We start from the raw sequence: 21649 nt of genomic DNA, 5'->3' as shown, positions 1-21649 counted from the left end.
TGTTGATTTAAAACATGAATTTTGTCAAAACCAAATTTCTAGTTAAAAGTTTGAATTTTTGCATGTGTTAATTTCTAAAAAAATAGCTTAGTTATCTACATGATTGTTGCTTTCATAGTGTACATTACTCAAACCCACCTACTCACGCTTTTATTCTAAAATTCCCAAATTCCCTCTGCTTCAGTTTTTTTCTTTTCACTCATTTTCAATGAGGAAATTAATTTGTCATTATTGACCAAACGTTTAAGTACAAGAGTAGCAACAAAAGAGTATAATTTACTTAAGATAATTCTTTGTATCTTAGAGAAATACATTAACTAGCAAAGAGCCTAAACTTTATTCACATATATGCCCAACCATTTTTCACCTATATCTTGAACTCTGGCAAACTTAATCATCTCTCCCTCTTCTCTCTTATATACTATTCCAGTACCTTGAGGATAAGACCCTGACATCTTGTAACCTCAATCTTTATCTCTTTCCAGCTACTAATGTGGGGTAACCATGTATCTCTTCTACAAGATACCTCCTGCCTTTGTCATATTTTAGCCTCTCGACGCCTGACATAAAGCCATTTCCCTCTCAACTACACTCCCACTTAGTAGATATTTTTTCTTAGTTTTTTGAGTTGCTTGGTGAACTCACCAATGCTACAAAAAAGGACCCAGTACACTCTGTAAAGCAGTTGGTGTTGGGAGGTGCACCCAGCCATAAAAGGGATGCATACATGTAAAATGGCTGTTTGATGATTTACATCAAATATAGTTACTACAGTTCTGTTGGTTAGCTATTTTAAATTGTTGATTGTAAGTCAATGTATAGTACTATTTGGGTATCTTTTTGGTATCCCAATTTCAAATCTTGCTGAAGTCAATTTATTTGATTAAATACATCCTTGTCCACCATATTTGTAGACTTGTCTTTGCTAGGCTATGCTATTTAACAACACAAGTGACATAATTCCTTGATAACTGACTAAAAAGGCAAGCTTGTTCATCTTTTGCCTCTATTGTTCCTCACTTCTCTATTCCTCCCCCTTATTCCTTTTCATTGTCCTTACATGCCTCTCTTCACATGTACATGCTCATTCTCATTTGCACCACTTAACCTAATTTTCTTTTTGCATTTCAGAACCTGCTCCAAAGAAAGCTTGGTGTGCACCAAGATGCACCATTGCCAAGTCTCCTCAGTTGAGCAGCAAAGATAGGTTACGACCTGTACGTGTTCTCAGCAAGAAGGAGTTGGAAGAGAAAGAACTGGAAGAGATAAAGATGTAAGCTATTACTTTCATTTCTCTCTTACTGTGTGGTTCTTGTGTTGTGTAGCTTAGGTCAGCCCTAATCAAGCAAGCCTGTAATCAGATATTCTAGTCATGACCATCCTTTTTCTATATCTAAATCTATACTGTTTAATGTCTTTCCTCTAATAATGCATAATTTCTTGCAGTTCCCTCTTTAGTTCATATTGTATCTCTGTAGTTATGAGTTCTCAGTGTGTGGATTTAGCTTTGTGTATTGTGGAGCTTTGGTTGGTGTAATAAGGTTAACCCTATAATTAGTTGGGAATTTTTGAAAATACATAGGAAAAGGTCCCAGACACTATTCCACTAAATTTCAAACTGATGCCTCTGTTTCTTATATCTTGCGACCAAATCTTTTAATGGTGGTTTATGAGCATAAAATAACTACATGTTATGTATTAATGTTGAGTTAAATCAATTGTATTTTTTTTTTGTACAAAACTTACCCTGTCTGCAGAAGTGCTAGAATATCTAATTACCTTTCTACATTGCATTATTCAATTATTCCTGTTTATGTTGAGTTCAAATCTCATTAGTATACCTTGACTTCCATTCATCTGAGGTTAATGAAAGAAATAGCTGTGACTTTCTGGGGTTGGTTAAATCACCTTAACCATCCCACTCTAGAATTCATGGCCTTGAACCAATGTTGGAAGTCATTATTTTATTTGAAATTATCTTTTTGTATAGGAATCAATTCAAGGCAAAGGATGTAAATAGGAAGATCCTTGAGGCACCTGTTGGTGTGAAAGAAGTACCAAAGAAAGAGCCAACTGTTGTGAAACCATTTGATTTGCCTGGCAGCAAGATTCCTTCAACAAAGAGGGCTTGTACTGATGATGAAATTGATTACCGATTCCGTGCTCAGCCTGTTCCTACTGAAATACTTCGAGGAGTTGTGGTACTTAATAATTTTACTTTTTCTTTGTAATATTTGTTCTAACCTGAAACACTTTTGTGAAGTGGACTGCTTAAAAGATTTTGTTTAGTCTCAGGTCAATCCTAATTAATCAGGCCTGTAGTCAGTCTTTCTTACCATGACCATCTTGCTTTATTTTTGGATGGTGTGGTTTGGAGGAAATTTAGGTATAGATGATTGACCATACTAGCTTCCTATGTGTTGGTGTTGTGTAGCTTGTGTTGCATGGTGTGGTGTATTTTGAGTTGATAAAGAAAGAATAGCCGGTTTCTGTCATTGTTGATTTCTTTTATTTCAGGGTGTGAAAGAAGCTGAATCTCTTCCAGTGACTATTCCAGCCTCTCCTGCTTTTGCATTGAAACAACGTATCCATCGACCTCATATAGAAGAACCTAAACAGGTATGTCATTCTATATCATTGCAATCACTGCCACCAACGTTACCATGATTATCATCATTACATCACCACCATTTTGTCTACAGAGACAGTTGGGCAAGTCAGCAATACTTGAACATTTTCTACATCCTGACCTTCCTCAATATTCTCACATCAAACACTATATTCATGTATTGGTACATGCACATCTCCCTAGTGTTTCAGGTCATTGTTCTGGTATTATGTATCTGAAATTCAATCTCAATGTTGATCTGGTAAAAATAGACACTTCTAATATACACAAGATTCTTATATCAAGTATTGTTCACCACTGTATTTTGTATTATTGTATTGACATTTTATCCAATTCATGAATTATACTTATGAGTGGTGCATTAGTAGTGATGAGTACCTTGTGTCTGGTTACATCCCTCAGCAACATGCTGAGATTGACAAAATAAGTACCAGACAAATACAGGATCAAAATTTCCCCTCATTCCTATGTTGAAAAAAACCATCCTGCTTGTAAAGGTAAGTGGCTGGCACTGTAGAGCGGGAAATGCTTTATTGTATATTGTAATGTTTTGCATCTTGCTGATCTCTAAGTTCAAATCACACTTGCATAGCAATTTTGCATTCATCCCTCTAGATTTCATGTATCAGTAATGTAAGGAAGGGTTGACTCCATTTAGTATCTCTCCTTTACAGAGATTGTGTTGAGACCGAGTCAAAACAAATCAAGTGTTGCACAAAATCAGAACCAAAGTTTCTGCATCACTTAAACTCTAATTTGATCAACCTATCCATTGATCCTGCACCTTCTTTTCACTGGTTCCACTCCTCACTTTTCCTGTGACATAGCACAAACAGTTGATCATGTTGCACTTTAGTAGACAGCATTGAGTATTTCAGAATTGTTTAAATCCAGGTTAGCTTTGATCAAGCAGATCTATTTAAAAGCATTCATGCTGCATCCTTCCTTTTTCATACATGACTAAGATTACACTATGCATTGTCCGTTTTTCTTTTTTAAACGGAGAGCATGATTTCAGTGAAATTTTGTTACTAATTCTGTCAAATTGTATGACTACATACAGACCTCCTTAGTGGCTTGATTTCAAACTAAAGTACTCAGTGACCTCTTAGTGAATAATTTCACTTGGGCATACCCCTTCATTAATCTTGGAGATAACAGGATGACAACTAGCATTCATATGAGCAATTTCATGACTTAGCATCCTGATTGCTAATCTAGTTTCAATTTTGGACTTCATTTTCCATCTTTCATTCTTCAAATTTAATGTTGGATTTGGGACTACTACCCCCTCTTGAAGACTAAACTGTTGATTAGCTGAAAGGTGAATTTAAGGACTGGAGGAAAGCATTAGTAACAAGTGCTATTTAGCTCACATGCATTTCTCATGAAAATCAACTCTGCCTACTCTCTCCCTACAAACCTGATCTTATATACTTAAAACAAATAAGCTCTCTTTGAAACGGGTTATATTGACACAACACAAACAAGCTAACATACATATGCTAATGCTTTCTTCTATGTAAAAGATACACTTACACAACAATAACAATACTCTCATGCACATACGTTCATATGCACACTGAAATTGCTCTTTTATTTTTATAGCCTTCCATATGTGAGGAGCTTGCTTTCAAAACCAGTGTTAGTGCATATTTGGTCAATTTCATGATAACCATTAAAACACAATCTGCAAGCTGCTGGTTTCATGTATGTGAAATTTTTGTCAGTCAAACAGGGATTGATGCCATATAGACAGTTGCTGAATCTTAGTCTTCCAATCAAAATCAGATATATTCAATTTTGTTTTAAACAATTGCTCAAAAGTCATTCCGATGCATATATCTGGTTTTGAAAGTAAGCACGAGATATATATGTGTGTATGTATGTATATATATATATATATTCAGTATGTGACCTCGTGAGTACCACTGGGGATTTTTTTTTTTTTTTTTACTTTCTTCTGTCTTCCCTTCTTGGGATCTTTCCTTCTCCTATGTTTCCGACGAAGAGCTCCGCTCGAAACGTTAAACCCTCCTTCTTTCCTGGGCGTCCAATAATACTTTATTTGTTCCATGTCCTTGTGTTTTTTTGTTTTCTTGTTTGGATTAACTTTATATATATATTTATTCATTTATTTATTTACAGGAGAATTTGATAAAGAAGCCAAAGTTCAGACCTTACATCCACAGTGGCATAAGGTTTGAACCAAAATTAGACCATCGGTGTACAGTGATAGAACCTTTCACTTTTGATGATCGGATGAGGGAGTATTTGATGAAAAAAGAAGAGCATATTAAGAAAATAAAAGAGGAGAGTGAAAAGGTTTGCATTGGTTTTATTTGGAGAGAAGTTACTATTAGTAAGACAGTCATATATTTATGTATGCATGTATTTATTATTTAGTGATTTTTCAAGCTAGTATCCTGGAATAATTTTCAGCAGATTTTGTTGTTGAAGTTAGATAAGTGGTGGCATGTCATTGTTGTCCCAAAATAAGTTAACAAAAATTTCATTTTGTAAATGCAAGTTGAGACTAGCTCTTTAAACATTATTGCTGCCAGGTGATGTGTACATTATTTCTCAGTTAAATGTAAACTAATTGTAAAGTCTTTCTTTTGCCAAATGTAATTACATATGTATTAGGCCTTTAAAACCAGTATTGACAACACCCATTATGAACTCTTCCAAGCACAGCCACAAAATAATGCATCATTCTAGAAGCTTATTAGTTGATGAGCTATTTATTGAAAAGCACACGTTAGCTAGCAGGCTAAATTGCCAAATTGCCTAAATTTGAATTGATAGTTTCAAAGTAAAATTTAATCTGCGTGTCCCATGATCCGAATGAACAGAGTAACAGCTCCTCTACCATGACCATACTATAAGACATAATTAATAAGATAATATTGCAGAAATGATAGATTGCACTGTTACTTTTTACATGGCTCCCACAAACTATTCATTCACATCTGCTTTTTAGATATACTAAAATTTACTCTATTAAAGATCTTCTCCAAGTCAAGGAATACTTGGTATAGCTAAAAACTTCTATAGTTACTTGAATAAGAAGAGAGCATCAGAGTTACTCTGTTTTACTGCATCTCATGTAATCCTTTTGCTAATCAGTTATACTACAACTTTGATTTTATAATCTGGTGCATCAATTTGGTGTCTCTGTAGGCACCAGTGTGGTTGAGAAATTTGCTTCCTACCCACATAGTTTCAAGTTCAGCCCTGCTGTGTGGCACCTTGGGCAAGTGTGTTCATCTATAGTCTGGGCCAACCAAAGCCTTGCAAATGGATTTGGTAAATGGAAATTGAAAAAGGCTCATTGTGTGTGTGATAAATACACACATGTGTTTGAGTGTATCTTTATGTCGCTTTGTCTTAATATATGATACAAGCAATGTCCTTCATTTCTAATTCTGCAGAAAATATGTCTGTCTGGGGACATGTTACCTTGAAATTTGCCGCAGTTAATTCCCTCCAACCTGTGCAAGCATTGAAAAGTGGACTTCAAAACAATGATGTAGTCTTTTATTTGTATCATTTTCTAACACTATTACACCACTCATTTGGTGTGACACTTCTGTGTCACACTTCAGTTATGAAGTATAAAGCTAGGCATTGCATATTTGGGACCACAGTATATGTGACTGTATTGGGGACTCTCTTATTTTCAAGATCACGAGGTGTAATTTGAAGGAGATTTGGTTGTATTTTCTATATCTGCATGTATGCTAAAATTCGCCAGCATAGAAAAACGTAGCTATATTATAACATACTTATTTGCTTTTCTTTTTTAGGTATCTGAATTTTATGCCAATCCAATCCCTAATTATAAGCCTGGTCTCCCTGCCAAAAAGCCTTTGGTTTTGACAAAACAAGAGCCATTCAAATTGTTAATTGAAGAACGTGTTGAAAAGAGGATTGAAGAGAAACAGCGTCAGGTGAGTTATTTTGTGGCTAGTATTTTCTTGTTCACCATGTAAATGCAGAGACACCCTCTAGTAGCACCATAGTACCTTCTGCCATGTTAGTTAAAGGATAGTCAACTGGGGTTTCAGGTTGAGTGTGTTTTGTACTTGTGCTGCATAAAAAATTTTGTGGAAACCAAGCAGAGCAAAATGAACTTTCCTATCTCATTTAAGAAAGCCTCCATGCTTCAAATGTGATGTCTTTGGGTTTTCCTTTTTTTTTTTTTTTTTTTTTTTTGAAAAGTTAACCATCTAAAGTGCATTTTGGCCTTAAAAATCTCCAATTCAGGAATCTAGAATATACAAACTGTGCCAGGCTAGAAGGAGGGTCTAGTAACAGCTGAGTGCAGCAAATATATATATGGGTACCAGCAAGAATAGGGAGACCCAAGAACCACTTAGAAATGAGAACTGGAAGCAGAAATGAAGGGTATAAAGAATTTGAAGCTGTATGAAAGGCTTATACAAGGCTGCTTAAACTTGATTGAGCAAACCTATGATCAGATAACCATCTTCCTCCTCTGTGTAGAGAATTTGGGATCACATTGTTAATGCATCTATTTTTAAGACACTAGGATGTTATTTGAGAGAGAGCTGGCTGTTATTTCTGGTTGAGTAATACATAGAGGATTCGTTGTTGGCTTAGTACAGAAGATGTAGAATTAGGAATATGTTGGTTTATTCTCTGTAGGAAACTGAAATGCAAACAAACCCACCCCCCCATCTTTTTTACCTGAAGATTGAGGTAGCTAATGCTATAAAAGTGCAATACAAATACACTGTCTTCTGTACCATTTGCGAACATTTTAGCTTCATGGCTTTCCATAATTTTAATGTTAACTCTATGCAGATTGTATTTACTTGTTTTTGTTTTATTTAGTCAAATGTATGTTAATCTTGTAGATTAATATACAGTTGACTAAAGAAAAAAAAAAGTATGGGTAGATGCTGTCACTTGTCAAATATTGTCTTCATCTGAGGACAATCACTAAGTTGCAACTTCACAAACTTCATTGTTCTTAGTATCTAGATGTTTTAACCTCATATTTGAATGCAATCTTCCTTCCGTTTCTTGTTGCCTTTACCACAGCTTTACCATGAAATAATTGCTAATTTGTGATTTTCTTCATTTGTTAGAGCAATAAATTAAGAAGAATCTCTAATGTGGGCTGATTCAAATGTCTCCATCCACAATTTACATTACTTAATGTTCACTTTAGCTTTTTACTTATAGTTCTCCCATCACCTTTAAAATTATCATACATGCAAATGACTAATTGTCAACATGGCAAAGACCAAAATGCTAGTTTTTAACAGCTCAAAGTCTCGGTACTGTCTGAAAAATTGCTCTGTGTTTAAAGCTAGCAGGAAATCAAAATTGTGGTCTCAGTGCAAATATACATGGGAATTTGACATACTGGCAGAACCAGATGTGCACTGGAGTAGTTAAGTAATGATGAATGAAGTCCTTGAATTATGCAGATGGTTAATCTGTTGCTTCTATTACCTGGGTATGTAATGTATGTATGAAGACAGGCTCCTGCAGAAAACAGTGAAGATGAGATTTGTGAGAATAAGTTAAGAGCTGTTCCCTCTGTTGGTAACAAAAGGGTTTCTTATTGTGGTAATATGAAACATTTACAACCTAATGTTGTACTATACTGGAAAATGATGTGCACATGCATGACACTGTGCTAAAGTGGATTGTGTTCTGTTGTGCATTGGCTGAACATGTTAATGTGCTGCTGGAGGAAGAAAACCTGGAAGGAAGTATTGCGGTTAGGTCTGGTGTTTGCAGAAGACAGTGATTGTTCATATACTATATGTCATGCTCATGGAGTCTGCACCAGTATAGTGATTTAGTTAAAGTAATCTGTAGCAGAGGCCTGCTATAAGGTTAGTAATCTACCACTTTAATTTTTTTTCTTCATTTTAGTGCCATAAAATTTGAGCTATACACCACCCCATCAAAATCTTGTAGAAACTGAGGAAATATTTTCAGTTTGACATTTCTAGCCTTGATTAAGATATAACTGGCTGAAAAGATAGATATGTGTGTGGTAATGGTGGGGAAGGAAGGCTTACATGGATTTGTTACACCATCAGTACATTTAATAGATTGTCTTCTGTTTCACTGAAGTTTCCATTTAAAAAAAAATTTTTAATGCTATTACTTCTATAAATTGATATATAATTGAATGTAATTGATTACAGCTTGAAGAGGAAGCCAGATTATTTGAAGAAAATATGAAGTTTAAAGCACAACCTTGTGATATCATCAATAAAACCCCATTTGTACCACAACTGGATCATAAATGCACAGTTGGTAAGTATTGACTACATCCTGTGAATGTCTGGTTTTGTATTGGATTTCAGAAATAAGGAACGGGGGAGGGGTAGAAATGGCATGGTTAGACTAAAATACCATAGAATGTATTACTTTTTGTATTCAGTATTTAAATACAACTGAGGTTCTTCAATATTCATTCTTCTTGAGTCAGAATGTACGTTAGTAATATATTAGGGCCACTTCTGTCAACCATATTTATTGTAGCTTCCTGTTTTGAAGTAATTGGTCTTATATTGTCAGTTGAAAGTGATGGAGAAGGTCATTATAGAACATTTGGGACATGATTTTGCCATTCTATTTGATCTGAAGATTGATGTTATCTTGCTGATGTTCCCTATAATGTCTGTTGTTTTACATTCCTTTATTAATAACACCCTCTAGTCCTCAAGTGTATTTAGAAAAGTTACAGTTGTTTCTTAGCATCATGTCAGCTTTGACAAAGCAAATTTTAATTAAAGCAATTCCATCCATATTTATCCCAGATTTTCTTAATGCACTCAAGGCTGTTAAATTGTGATTTGATAAATAATAATAATAATAATAATTTTGTACAGTGCTCAGGTGCACTACAACTCATCTAAAGTGTATATATAATCAGGTGTAGTTTCGACGGATTTCGGGAAGCATGAGGGCCTTAAAGGATGCAGTGTCATGGCAGTCAACAACTGATGCAGGCAGTTTATTCCACGCTTCAGCAACTCTGAGCGTGAAAAAATGTTTCCGAAAGTCATGGGAGCTGTGCTGTTTTCTGACTTTGTAGGCATGTCCACGTGTGTTAGACACATGGAGATCAAAAAGGTGTTCAGTGTTGTTGTTGGTGAGGTGGTTGATAACCTTGTGGGTGTTTACCAAGTCCGTCGCCAGACGCCGGAGCTTCAGTGAATCCATGCCCAGGGAAACAAGGCGCTCAGAATATGGTAGGTGTCTGATGGAGGGTATGCGTTTGGTTGCACGTCTCTGGACAGATTCCAGGAGGTCAATGTTCTGAGCAAGATAGGGATTCCAGGTTCTTTCAACTGCTCAAGTGATTAAATTGAAGTTCCTTCATCACTCTATTGCAAGCATTTGAAGTAGACACGTTGTTTCCTACTGCACCCACATTTTACTTGTATGTCTTCAGACAGGCTTTGACTGCCTCAATTTTTGTGTGTTGGCCTCAAAATACATGGTCACTTACCACTTGTGTATGATTCATCATTGACTTATATTGTTGATTCTTTTGAAAAAGGGATAAACCTCACATTAATTTTGTCTGTGAATAAAGCATTATCATATAAGGGCAGTAGAGTGGCAACTTGTCTGTTCTGAGTTCAGATCCTGTCAGTGCCAATTGTTTTTATCAGGTTGATATACTGTCATTCAGTAGGGTTCATGAAATTAAGCCCACCTCAACCTTGAAATTATTTAGCTATGTAGCCAATGTCTTTCTGTGCTCAAAGTCCACTGGAGTTGACTTTTCCTTTTCTTTTGGGTTATATTATACACTAGCTTAAAAGCCACACTCTGTGCAGACTTTCCAGTTAGCTCCTGCAGAGGGCTAATTGGGACTTCAGCGCAAAACTAAAGAGAGCAATAATAAAATATTTATTGGTATCCTACCATCTCGGGTTTATATCACAGAATATCACATTTGGAAAATTTTGTATCACTGTAAAGCAACAGGATGAACAACATTCTTGGTTGACAGACAGAATATTGCGTTTATTATTGTAGGTAGCATAAGTAATTGTCACAAAGTATTGATATTAAAGGAGAGTGGTGTAGTTCGCTTGAAGCATTGTGTATTGTTTGTAAAGAATAAAGTTTTAAGTGGTATAACAATGCACTATAATACAGACAACAGGCTATATACCTATTGTAATTTAGTTATCCTTAGTCTGATACGATATTTCGGAATAATATTCCTTCTTCAGATATTCTTATATGGAATCACTGCTATAATCGGTTTTCCAATGCCTTTTTTTTTTTAAGTTTATTACAATGGTGTCAAAAAGCTTTTGGATAGTTTTGTGGCTCAGACCATTGCGTTTATTATTATTATTATAGCTAAGTAAACCGTTTGGAAAACGCTTTACGTGTTAGAAATAGCAGTTCAAATACTCTTGCATCAGATCCCAATACTGGATGTTCAAGAACCAAATGGTTAGATTCTCAATCTCGTAATCATCCCGATTCCAAAAAGGTGTATGTCTATGTAGACTGAGATACAGGAGTCTCAGACAGATAATTTCACTTCTATTCATACAGATGTCCTTCAAAATTTGTGGCCTTATGCCACTGTTAAAAATTGTTAATCTGTTATAGGGATTTTTATCATTGCACTCTTGATATAGTGAGGTGGTTTTGGTTGAAGTAATACAATAAGTATTGTTTGATGGATCAGACCAGGAATACATATGCTACATGGAAAATATTCTAAAACCAGTATAAATGAAATCAGATTTAATTTAGAAAGGACACTATACATTCATGAAGTGATGGCTATAGTTCCTCTTAAAACTATTGAATGTGAAACTAAAGACGTTAACTCTAATTTATGACAATCAAAAGTGTTAATATTGAACCATTTCTATAGTTTTATGTGAAATCCTTGATAACTAATATAAAATATTAGTTTTAGCAACAGCCATGACATTCACAACCTCAAACAATAGGTCCCAAGTTATACCTCTCTCCCACAATTTCAGTAAATATTTTTTTCTACAAACATTTGCCAATGACCCTACTCAAAAATATCTTCCCATTTACAGAGGTTGCTGAGTTCAAGCTAAACACAGAGGTGCGTCAAGCTCAACGTCAGCAGTATTTTGAGAAGAAGAAGGCACATGAGATGGAGGTACAGGCATCACAAATGGAGCAGGAACAGCTGAGGAAAGAGGAAGAAGAGAGAGAAATCCAACGGCTAAGGGCTGAGGCTGTACACAAAGCCAAGCCAATTCGACATTATAAAGCAGTTGAGATTCAGCGTAATTTGCTACCCCCTACTATTCCTCAGACTCCAAAATTCTGTTATAAGAGCCGTGTGCGCAATGTGAAAGCTGACAACTAAGGTTTCAAGGTGTTTGATTCTTTCTTGGTTCTTAGATCTTTTAGATTGTTCCTATTCATGAAGATGAATTTACTTTAAATATTTTAATATTTCAACTTTGTTTCTCTTCAAGAACCAGGTGATAATTCTGACCAGCCATACACCTACTCTCATTGACCTGTTTTTTTTTGTTTTTTTTCATTTCTCATTTTCTTCTGAAAAGTCAGTGTCTGTTATTAAGGCATTTCCTTGTCACAATTTGATTTTCTTTGTGTATGGCATAGCATTACATAAGATGTTGGTGGTTCATTTCATCTAACTTGTATCACTAATGGCCTTGAGAGAAAACTGTGACACAATCTTGTTCATCCTTCTTTCTGCCTGCTAGATATAAAAGCAACACAAAAATACCTGAATATTACTTATCTTCAGTTTATGCTAGAGATTTGTGAATTTAGTGAAGATAACATTAAAATCTTAATTTAATTCTTTTTAAAATAAACATATAGGATTTGTCCTTAATATTTCCACTTGATAAGTAATATTTCATTGGTGTTGTTTATAACAATTTTAATGTATATAAAACATCACTTAGCCTGGAAATAGCTATAGGTTGAACATAATTTAATGGCAGATTTTCTACAGCCAGATGTCCTTGTTGCCAACCCTCACTTGTTTCCAAGCAAGGTGATGAGGTAAAATATATTTTTTCTTATGTGGGCATGGTTTGGATGAGGTCTCCAAGCATCTCATTAATTGTTAGTCCTTCATCATCTGCAATATGCAACAAGAAAATTGGCTGTGTTTACTGTTACATATATCTTGTTTCTTTTGTTAGATGCTCTACTGGCACTTGAGGTTATCTGAGACTTAGTCCCCTCTATGCAGCTGCATTTGTTCCAACCTTGATTAAAAAAAATTTTTTTTTAAAGTTTTTAAAGCTGTATGCCCTTCCTATGCCAGCTATTTCATGGCATGACCTACATGTGTGTATGTAGATAATTTCTTTTTATTCTAATCATGCTTATCTTTAAATTAGCACACTAGATTCCCCTGACTCTACATTGAGTTTTTGATCGTTTTAAGGTATAGTTTTCTAATTTATTTGTCTATGAAAGATGCTGCTTTCAGGTTCTTTAATTTACTGGTAAAGAGTTTTTAATCCAATCATGAAAGAGAATTCATCCTCTCTTTTCAAGCATCATTGAGCTCAACAATTCTGTTTGATATCAAACTTTCTACTAATGTTGCAAATGTCAGTATAATTCATACAAGGTTATTGATAATAAATTAAAAAACTTCCATTCAGATCTCGAACTGTGGCATGCCACCCAGGCTTTGCTCTTCCTCTCAACTATGTTATCCTCTGTGTTTCCAGTCTTTACTCCCGGCTACAGGAAGTCCTCAACCAACTCTAGTAGTTTACCGCCTACATTCATAATCTTCTCTGACTTAATGTTCTTTACCAGATACTTCATCTTATTCTCATTCATTTTCAGCACCACACTCATTGACACAGTCTCCACCTCCTGCATCAATTTCTCTGCCTCCCTTACTGTGTTTGTCACCAGAACTTTGTTGTCAGCAAGTTCAGCTTCTGATATCTTTTTAGCCTTGACCCTCCTGCTCTGAGCCAGTGCTACAGTAAAGCCAGTGTCTTGATGTTCTCCAGCACAGGGCACTGTGATGATAAAAATGTAGAGAGCCCTGGAGCACTCTAGCCAGTATCTCAAAGAGCTCTGTCATCCTGTCAGGTGTAATGACTTGGGCTCTGGTATTGTAGAGCAGTGATATCAAGTCTATCTTCTTGGGGATTCCATAAGCCTGTATGATCTTCATCAAGTGGTGACAGTCCACAGAATCAAAGGCCTTCATAAAGTCAATGAAAACCACAACAGCAGGAAGACTCTTTGCTCTAGCTCCTTCTAATATCCTCCTCAGCGTTAGGATGTGACTGGTGGTTGAGCTTCTCCATCTCAAGCTGGATCCTGTTAAGAATCATCTTGTTGAGGGTCTTTGCTACCAGTGACATCAGTAAGATCCCCTGTAGTTGTTGGTATAAGAGAGATCTCCCTTCTTTAGTACTGGGGCGATGTTACTGATCCTCCACTGATTCAGGGCAACCCTTTTTTCTAGTGCCTAGTTACAGAATTCCAGGACGATATCAAAATCACACATTCATCACCTCTGGTACTACTCCATCTTTTCCATGGGCCTTTCCATCCTTGATCTTCTTGGCTCTCTGAAGCTCCTCTTTGGTGAAGGGTCTTGTCTCAATATCTAGTTCCTCAAATAGCTGCCCGATCTCCCTAGTGTTCTGGGTTGTGGAAGGTGGCTCTCCTAGTAGGGTCTTAAAATGGTCCAGCCATTTACTCTTCCTATTCTCGGGCCCTGTTCCCTGGATCTGACACAAACTCCTTCTCTTCCTCCCCATGATCTTCTTGATGATTGTCCAGCTCTCTTTACACTTAGACCCATCAACTGCTCTCTTCACACTTCTGATCTTCTCCATCAATGCCTCTTCTCTAGCCTCAGTGTAAGTAGTACAGAGTGCTTTCTTCATCACCTCCACATTCTCCTTCCTCTCCTCCATAAGTTCAGCAAGGAATTGGTCCTTGGTAGCTTTCAGGTGTTCTCTAGCGGCACACACTTTTAGGTCTACAAAGCTGGCATTCCTCCTCTTCTCTCTCCTCAGCACCAGGACCTCACTTGCTTCTTCCACTGCTTTGGTGAAGTACTCTTACCTCCTCGTCACACTCTCCTCAGTCCCGCCAATTTCTCTTTCCTCTCTCTCTCCACACAGAGCACTGAACCTATTCTTCACTTCTACTGTGTACCTCTCCTGTAGCTTATCTTCCTTGAAGAAAGAGTCTTACTCTTTCTTAAGCTCATTTGGACCTTGCTCATAACAAGCTGGTAGTAGTGTTGACAGTTCTACACACCCCCATAGAACTCCTCTGCACTTGCATCACTGTCCCCCTCAGTTTTGGTTTTATATATATATATATATATATATATATATATATATATATAATAGCATATAATTGTGTGTTTGTTCACATATATCAGTTTCTTTCCTAACTTCATTTTTTTTTTTTTTTTTTTGTTGCAGTGTAGTTAATGACTGAATTCTGCACTTTTTGCGTGATTTAACAACTTTTGGTTCACATCACTTCAAGACGGTCTTCATCTATACAACTAGTACTTGTGTATGTGAATATAGACAAATATGTATATAGTAGTTTGTATGCATGTAGGTATTTGTATATAGTATACTAGCTGAATGACCTGGCATTGCCTGGGTTATTGCTGTTCTTATTCAGATTAGCAAACAATAAAAAAAATATCAAAATCATAATAATAGAATTTCGAACTGAAGAGTCATTTCTGAGATATGTTAACTTTTGAAGAAGTTCATGACTGAGTTTATCAACCATTTCATTAGTTTGAGCCAGTATAGCTCTTTTATATAGCCAGTTTACATCAGTGTAATTGACAGATAAACTAGGAAATACTTTATCCATAGGATCCTTAAGAAATAGTATTATTTGATTGTATGTAATTTCATGTAGCTGAAGTCTTGAGTTGAATGTTAATATCCCATTGCCAATCTTGAAAAGATTGTATCATCACTTTGTAAGATGAAATCTCTTGTAAGATGAAATTTTTTTTACATGTCTCCAAACATATGATTTTTGTAGGCATGCATGGCCTCGTCAGCTTTTGTTCCTTTGGGGATAACCAAAAACATTTGACAAATCTGCAAGAACCATTACTTCTCCCACAAGCGTGCTATTGTTTTTTGTCTTGGAGGGTACAGTCAAGTACCTCTAGAGTTCCATGATGTGACAGTGCACTCATCCCAAACAATGAGGCAAGTTTGTTGAACTGTTGCCATTGCAGAATTTTTGAAAATGCAACACATTTGAGATTCTTTCGTTGCAAGGTTTAGAGGGAGATTGAACATAGAGTGAGCAGCTCTTCCCTCATTGAGGAGGGGATAGTTGCATAAATGTCCTTTACTATTGATGTAATGAATGCGGAAATACACTCACTGACACACACACTCATGTACATATGTATGTGTAGATGTGTTTATCTGAGGCCTAATGTATAAAAATTATCACAGTCATGCACACAGTCTAACATACTCGCATACATACATTAGCGCATGCCTCAGGTGTATCTCTGTCCCTGTGTTTGTCTCTCTCTTTAGGTGTGTGTGTGTGTGTCAGTCATCACAAAAATGTATGTATATTCACATACACATATTTCAGTCATTGGCCTAAAGTACTTAGCAAACACATATACAAACTTGTGCAGAAAATGTCATCATCATGGTATAAAATGTCGTTTACAATAGTTGACTTACAGAAAGATAAAATTTTTGTTATGTAAATGAAAATGTTTATTTGGTAGCTGAAAGATTAACTTAATCTTTTGATACCCTATATGTCAACATCGGTATCTAAGTTTTCTAATGCATTAGGAACATGCATGCATGCGTGCGCGCGCACACACACACACACACACACACACACACAAACTCTGCTTTAAATATTAAGATATATTGTCAATATATTTGTGCTTGCTCATAAAAATATTTCACTTGTCAGTTTTGCTACAATACCACTGGAATACCACTGTGGTTGAAAAATATTTTGATTTTGGAATTTGCATTTTATGTTTTAAGACCAGAATCTGTAATTTTTGTCTTAGATTTGTTTAGTGTGCTAAATTGTAACAGAATGTTGAGATTATATTTGTAATGGAATTTTGAGGTTGTATATAGTGTTATGAAATTCTGTTGATATTTGTAATCAGTATCATTACTCTCTCACCCCCACTCACTCTTCTTCACTCCACTGCTTTTGTCAGTTGCCTTTTTCAAGGCAAAATCCCTTCCCACCTACATTTGTCTATATTTCTCCAAAATTTCAAATGTCTTTATAGAAGTTACCTTCTTTTTAGATTTTAAACACACTTAGTAAGATAATCTTAGTTAACTGAGGTTTTTCATGTCTTTATATGTAAAACCCTTCCATATGTGTATTTAAGATGAAGTTCCTGAGGTATTTTCCTGCAATCATACAAGGGGGTACCTAAAAGAAACCAGAATTTTGCAATATTTTATTTACTTAGTTTTACACGTTTACACTTTTATCACCTTCAGAGTATTCTCAGTTTGAAGCAATGCATTAGTCCAGGTGCATTTTCCACTATTTGAAGCAATGCTGGAACTCTTGCAAAGTGATGCCTTTTAACACCTCCATCGTTTTTTCTTCACCTCTACCACATCTGCGAATTCCATAGCACAGCATTCGTCACCAGTGATGCTCCTGTTCTTTCGGTTCATGATACACATTCACTCATGACTACTTTTGATCTTCCTTGAGCAAGCTAGGCACAAATTTTACTGCAACTCCTTTCATTCACAATTCCTCTCAAAATTCGTTGGGAGGAGCTCCAGGAAACCCCAATCATATCAACAAGTTCAGTTGTTTGGTGGTGGTCCTCCAAGATCAATTCATGAATTTTCATGTTTTCATTCGGGAGCTCAGTGGGTGTCCTGAACAAGGTTGACTTTCAAGCAACAAATGACCATTCCTGAAGCATGGAAATCACTTGTAAACCTCTGTTTTGCTCATGGTGGTGTCCTTGTAAGCTATTTGAAGCCCATTGTTTTCTGCAGCAGAAAACAGAATTTCAGGAAGCACGGTGTTCCTTTATTTCAGCCATTGCAAAAATTGACAAACACAGGAGCACTGCAAAACATAAACGTGCCATGTGGAAGTGCGACTTCACCCAATGACGCTAGTCAATAGACTGATGCCTAAGGGTCACATCAAGTGGCTTCTAGTAGCAGAAGCCTGAACTGCAACAGGTTTTTCCCACAGAGAACGTTTCCAGTTATTTTTGGGTACCCCCTTGTATTATAGCTAAACTGTATTGGTATCCATCATTTGTACTATCAGTATTTTTGGAGGTTTGTTGGTAGGAAGGAATTTGTTGATCTTATTGGATATATGGTGCTGGTTCTTTCAGATCTGGGTTTTGGTGTAAGTTCTTTCTTTCTGTTAATAATGCTATCTTGTGCTTCTCGAATGTACTTCATATTAACAATCCTAGTTAGTTCCAATGATGCATTTTACTAGCTCATTGTTAGTGTCTTGTGCTCTTTTGCTAGTTAGTTCTTATAGAAAGCTATATGAAAACAAACAAAAGGCTTTTCCTTCTGTTGTAACTAAAACATGTTTAATATTTTAGAAACACTGCCAGATTTCACAGACCCCAATAGAACCATCCAACCCATGCTAGTGGAAAGCGGACGCTAAACGATGATGATGATGATTCCTAAAACAAAATATGGGTAGTGTTAACTTAGGATATAACTGGATCGTAGATGGCAAAACCAAAAATCTGATACATTACTCCAGCAATATTACTTATTCAACTCCTAGTAGGTCTATATGCTTGTAATTTACTATGTTGTTTCTGTATATATATCTTCCTATATGCACATTCTCATCCATTCTCTATTATACTGATTTATGGATACTGTTCTCTATGTACTCAAGCTAATATATATATGTGCTTACGCACATAGATATTCTATATATATATATACACATACATACACACACACTCCCATCAAGTATTGCTCTAAATATGATTAGCTCATTTCGTAAATACATATAATGCATAAATCTCATGGGCCTATGCACCAGCATTATGTGGGAGGTTCATATAATAAAAAAATAAATATATGTGATTTAACTTTATATTCTGACATCAGTGGATCATCATAAACTCTGACCTCGCTAGGGCACCCCTCATCACATCACATAGCACATGTAAACACATAACAATAAACACTTGATTTATCCAGTGCACTTCCACATTACACTTATACTACACCTTCTCTCTCTCTCATATATATATCTGAATGATGATTTATATACTAAAGCAGATTGTTTCATTTTCATTTTTGTAAATAAAATTAAAAAACTGATTCACGGCCTGTTTCCTATTTGTTGCATAAGTTTCTTTAATGGTTTTTTTTTTTTATGCTATGGTTCATCTTTATTTTATCTCCACACTAAAATATCCTAATATCTTGGCAGAATCTGTTGAGTTGAACTAAGAACATTCTGGTATTTGATTACATCTCATTACTTTGGAATTGAAACAAAAAAGTGACCCAGGTTGACTTTGGTTTTCATCCTTCAGAGGTTTAAATAAAAAAGCCCCACATGAAAGTACTGGACTTGATATAATTGATTATAATCTTGAAAATGGTGCTTCAGCATGTTACTCGAATGATTGAAATATTTTGTTTGTTTATTTACTATTCCTATAATTGTCTTGATTTTTGATTAAAAAAAAGAAGCAATTGAAATTTAGGTTTGAAGCTGTTGTCTTGATGATTCTTACATTAACATTAGTGGTTGGACATTCATCCATTTAACAGCTGCTTTTCCATACTAGCATGAGTTGGACAAGGATCTGTTTGAGGCAAGATTGTTCCACTGAATGTTCTTGTTGCCAACCCTTGTTTTTCAAGTAGTGAATTTATTTCACTGGCACTCTTTGAAAGTGCTGACTGACCTGTTGTGTTGCCAAGGAATGTAAATATCATTACTTCACTTAAATGCAAGATGTAAACATTGACACACACTTGCAAACACATGACGAGCTCCTTATAGTTTGCTTGCAAAATTCTCTCATAAGGCACTGATTGACCCTGGGTAAAATTAACTAACACACTTGCTCAAGTAGTTGCATCTTTATTTATATCTTATATTTACATTTTAAAAAGGTGTCAAATGTTGGACTAAATGTTTTGCATTCAACTCTTTTATGTTGGGTTACTAATGTACAGAACAAAATATTTTGGATTATATATGCTATTTATTTCTGACCACTAAGGCCAATTTTGCTTTTGACTCCTCCTGGGTTGATGGCCAATAGTATTGACTAACCTCTTCCTTGCATGCCTAAATCAGGAACATGTCATTTGTGGTGGATTAATGAAATCATAAGAGCCTTGCAGCATTTGTTCTGCATTCTTATGTTACAAGATCAACTCTGCCTTTTAGAGTTGATTAAAATAAGGACCAGTCAAGACTGAGAGTAGATGGTATCATTTAATCTCTTTCCTTAAATTTCAGACTTTGTTCATATGCTAGAAACAATCATCATTTGTAATGCTTTGGACAAAATGCCTTTCTGTATTTGCTCTGTCTCTACAGTCTAAGTTCAAATTTCTACATAGTCAATTTTTTTTTTCATACCTCTAGTGTCAAAGACAATATAATTGGTTAATCACTTGTCTCATATTTATGTTACAAGCAATTGTGTGTGTCCTTATAGTAAATTAGTTGTTAAAATGTAAAGAATCAGAACAAACACTGCAAGGCATTTTGTTCAACACTGGCCATAATCAGTCACCTTTTATCAGTCTGCAGTTGATAATGTACCAATGAAGTGCTGGCATTGTTATCACCTTTTCTCCTGCTAAATTTCTGGCCATGTCCTTACACTTCCTAATAAATTTCTGGTTTAATTTTGCCAGCTTGTGCAGTTGAGGTCTCCCAACCAAACTCTATGGATAAAAAAAAAACTGTTCAAGATTGCTAGATACAGTAGTCCAACCTGTTCGTCCTTCTCCAATATAATTGAATGAGGTGAAAAACTTCGAACCGAAAGCATCCTTGCAATTAGAGGAATATAGGAATCCAGGGCGGGAGATAACACAGGATTTTTAGAAAATATTTGCAAAGCAGTTAGGTGTTAATCTTAAAGCCATCTAATGAAAACAGTATTTATTTCGATTTCCTGAGTTATTGCTTTTGCATTGATATAATCAGCACAGGCGTTTTCCGTTTTACTTATGTATTTATTGATTTTTTTTTTTTTTTTTTTTTTTTTTTTTTTTCAACTTGTCATATTTAACGAGGTCGAAATACCTTCACGGTCAACTGATGAAAGTTGTGGGCTAGATACACTCATAAATGCATTGGGAAATACTAATTAGCTGATATGTGACGTTGCTTATTTTTAGATTTTAAGCACTTGGTGTTTTCTCATTTTCCAGTTAATTGAGCTTTTCAACTTGATCTGTGACAGTCTACTGTATGTGTATCTAACATGCAGAACACTCCTCTTTCAATATCAGCTGGAGACTTCCTCCTGATACTATGATACAAAACCTGTTTAGAGTTTATATTCAAAATTCTTTATAACAATTAAGCTTTTTGTAATTCTGATCAACATTATCAGACCAAGTGGAGATTGCCAGCATTTTACTTTCTCAATTTAAGTAATTTGTCTAAAACAGTACTTTTATATGATTATATTAAGGTAAGGCCTAATGTTCAATAAGATATAAGCAGTGTTAAATGCACACGTTGGAATGTATTATAATTAGACATGACTGTGATTAAATGGTTGGCTTTGCAACTATGTGGTTTGGGGGTTATTTTCACTACACAGTATCTTGGGCAAATTGTATTTATAGCTCAGGACCAACCAATTCCCCATGGATTAATTTGATTGGTAGAAAACTAAGAAGTTAAGAGAGAGTGTGCATGAATGTTGATATTTTGTTTAATGCTGTTTAATCAAAATGATAGTGAAGTTTACATTCTAGTTGATATTAC

General features: G+C 35.5%; 1 protein-coding gene across 2 annotated transcripts in view; it reads left to right on the top strand.

Annotated features, from left to right (window-relative positions):
- Positions 1-18999, top strand: part of LOC115212935 (targeting protein for Xklp2-like) — a 32058-nt gene extending 13059 nt beyond the window's left edge. For both annotated transcript variants that reach the window (XM_029781778.2, XM_029781775.2), the window contains 7 exons: positions 1132-1273; positions 1991-2201; positions 2518-2619; positions 4778-4954; positions 6439-6582; positions 8824-8935; positions 11710-18999. In XM_029781778.2, the coding sequence (XP_029637638.1) occupies positions 1132-1273; positions 1991-2201; positions 2518-2619; positions 4778-4954; positions 6439-6582; positions 8824-8935; positions 11710-12008 (1187 nt within the window). In that variant the 3' untranslated portion in view covers positions 12009-18999. The remainder of the gene's footprint in view (positions 1-1131; positions 1274-1990; positions 2202-2517; positions 2620-4777; positions 4955-6438; positions 6583-8823; positions 8936-11709) is intronic.
- Positions 19000-21649: the final 2650 nt, after the last annotated feature.

This window comes from Octopus sinensis, linkage group LG6, assembly GCF_006345805.1.
Source record: "Octopus sinensis linkage group LG6, ASM634580v1, whole genome shotgun sequence".
Classification (NCBI taxonomy): Eukaryota; Metazoa; Mollusca; class Cephalopoda; order Octopoda; family Octopodidae; genus Octopus; species Octopus sinensis.
Note: the sequence above shows the minus strand (reverse complement) of the source record. Positions and strands in the feature narration are given on the sequence as shown.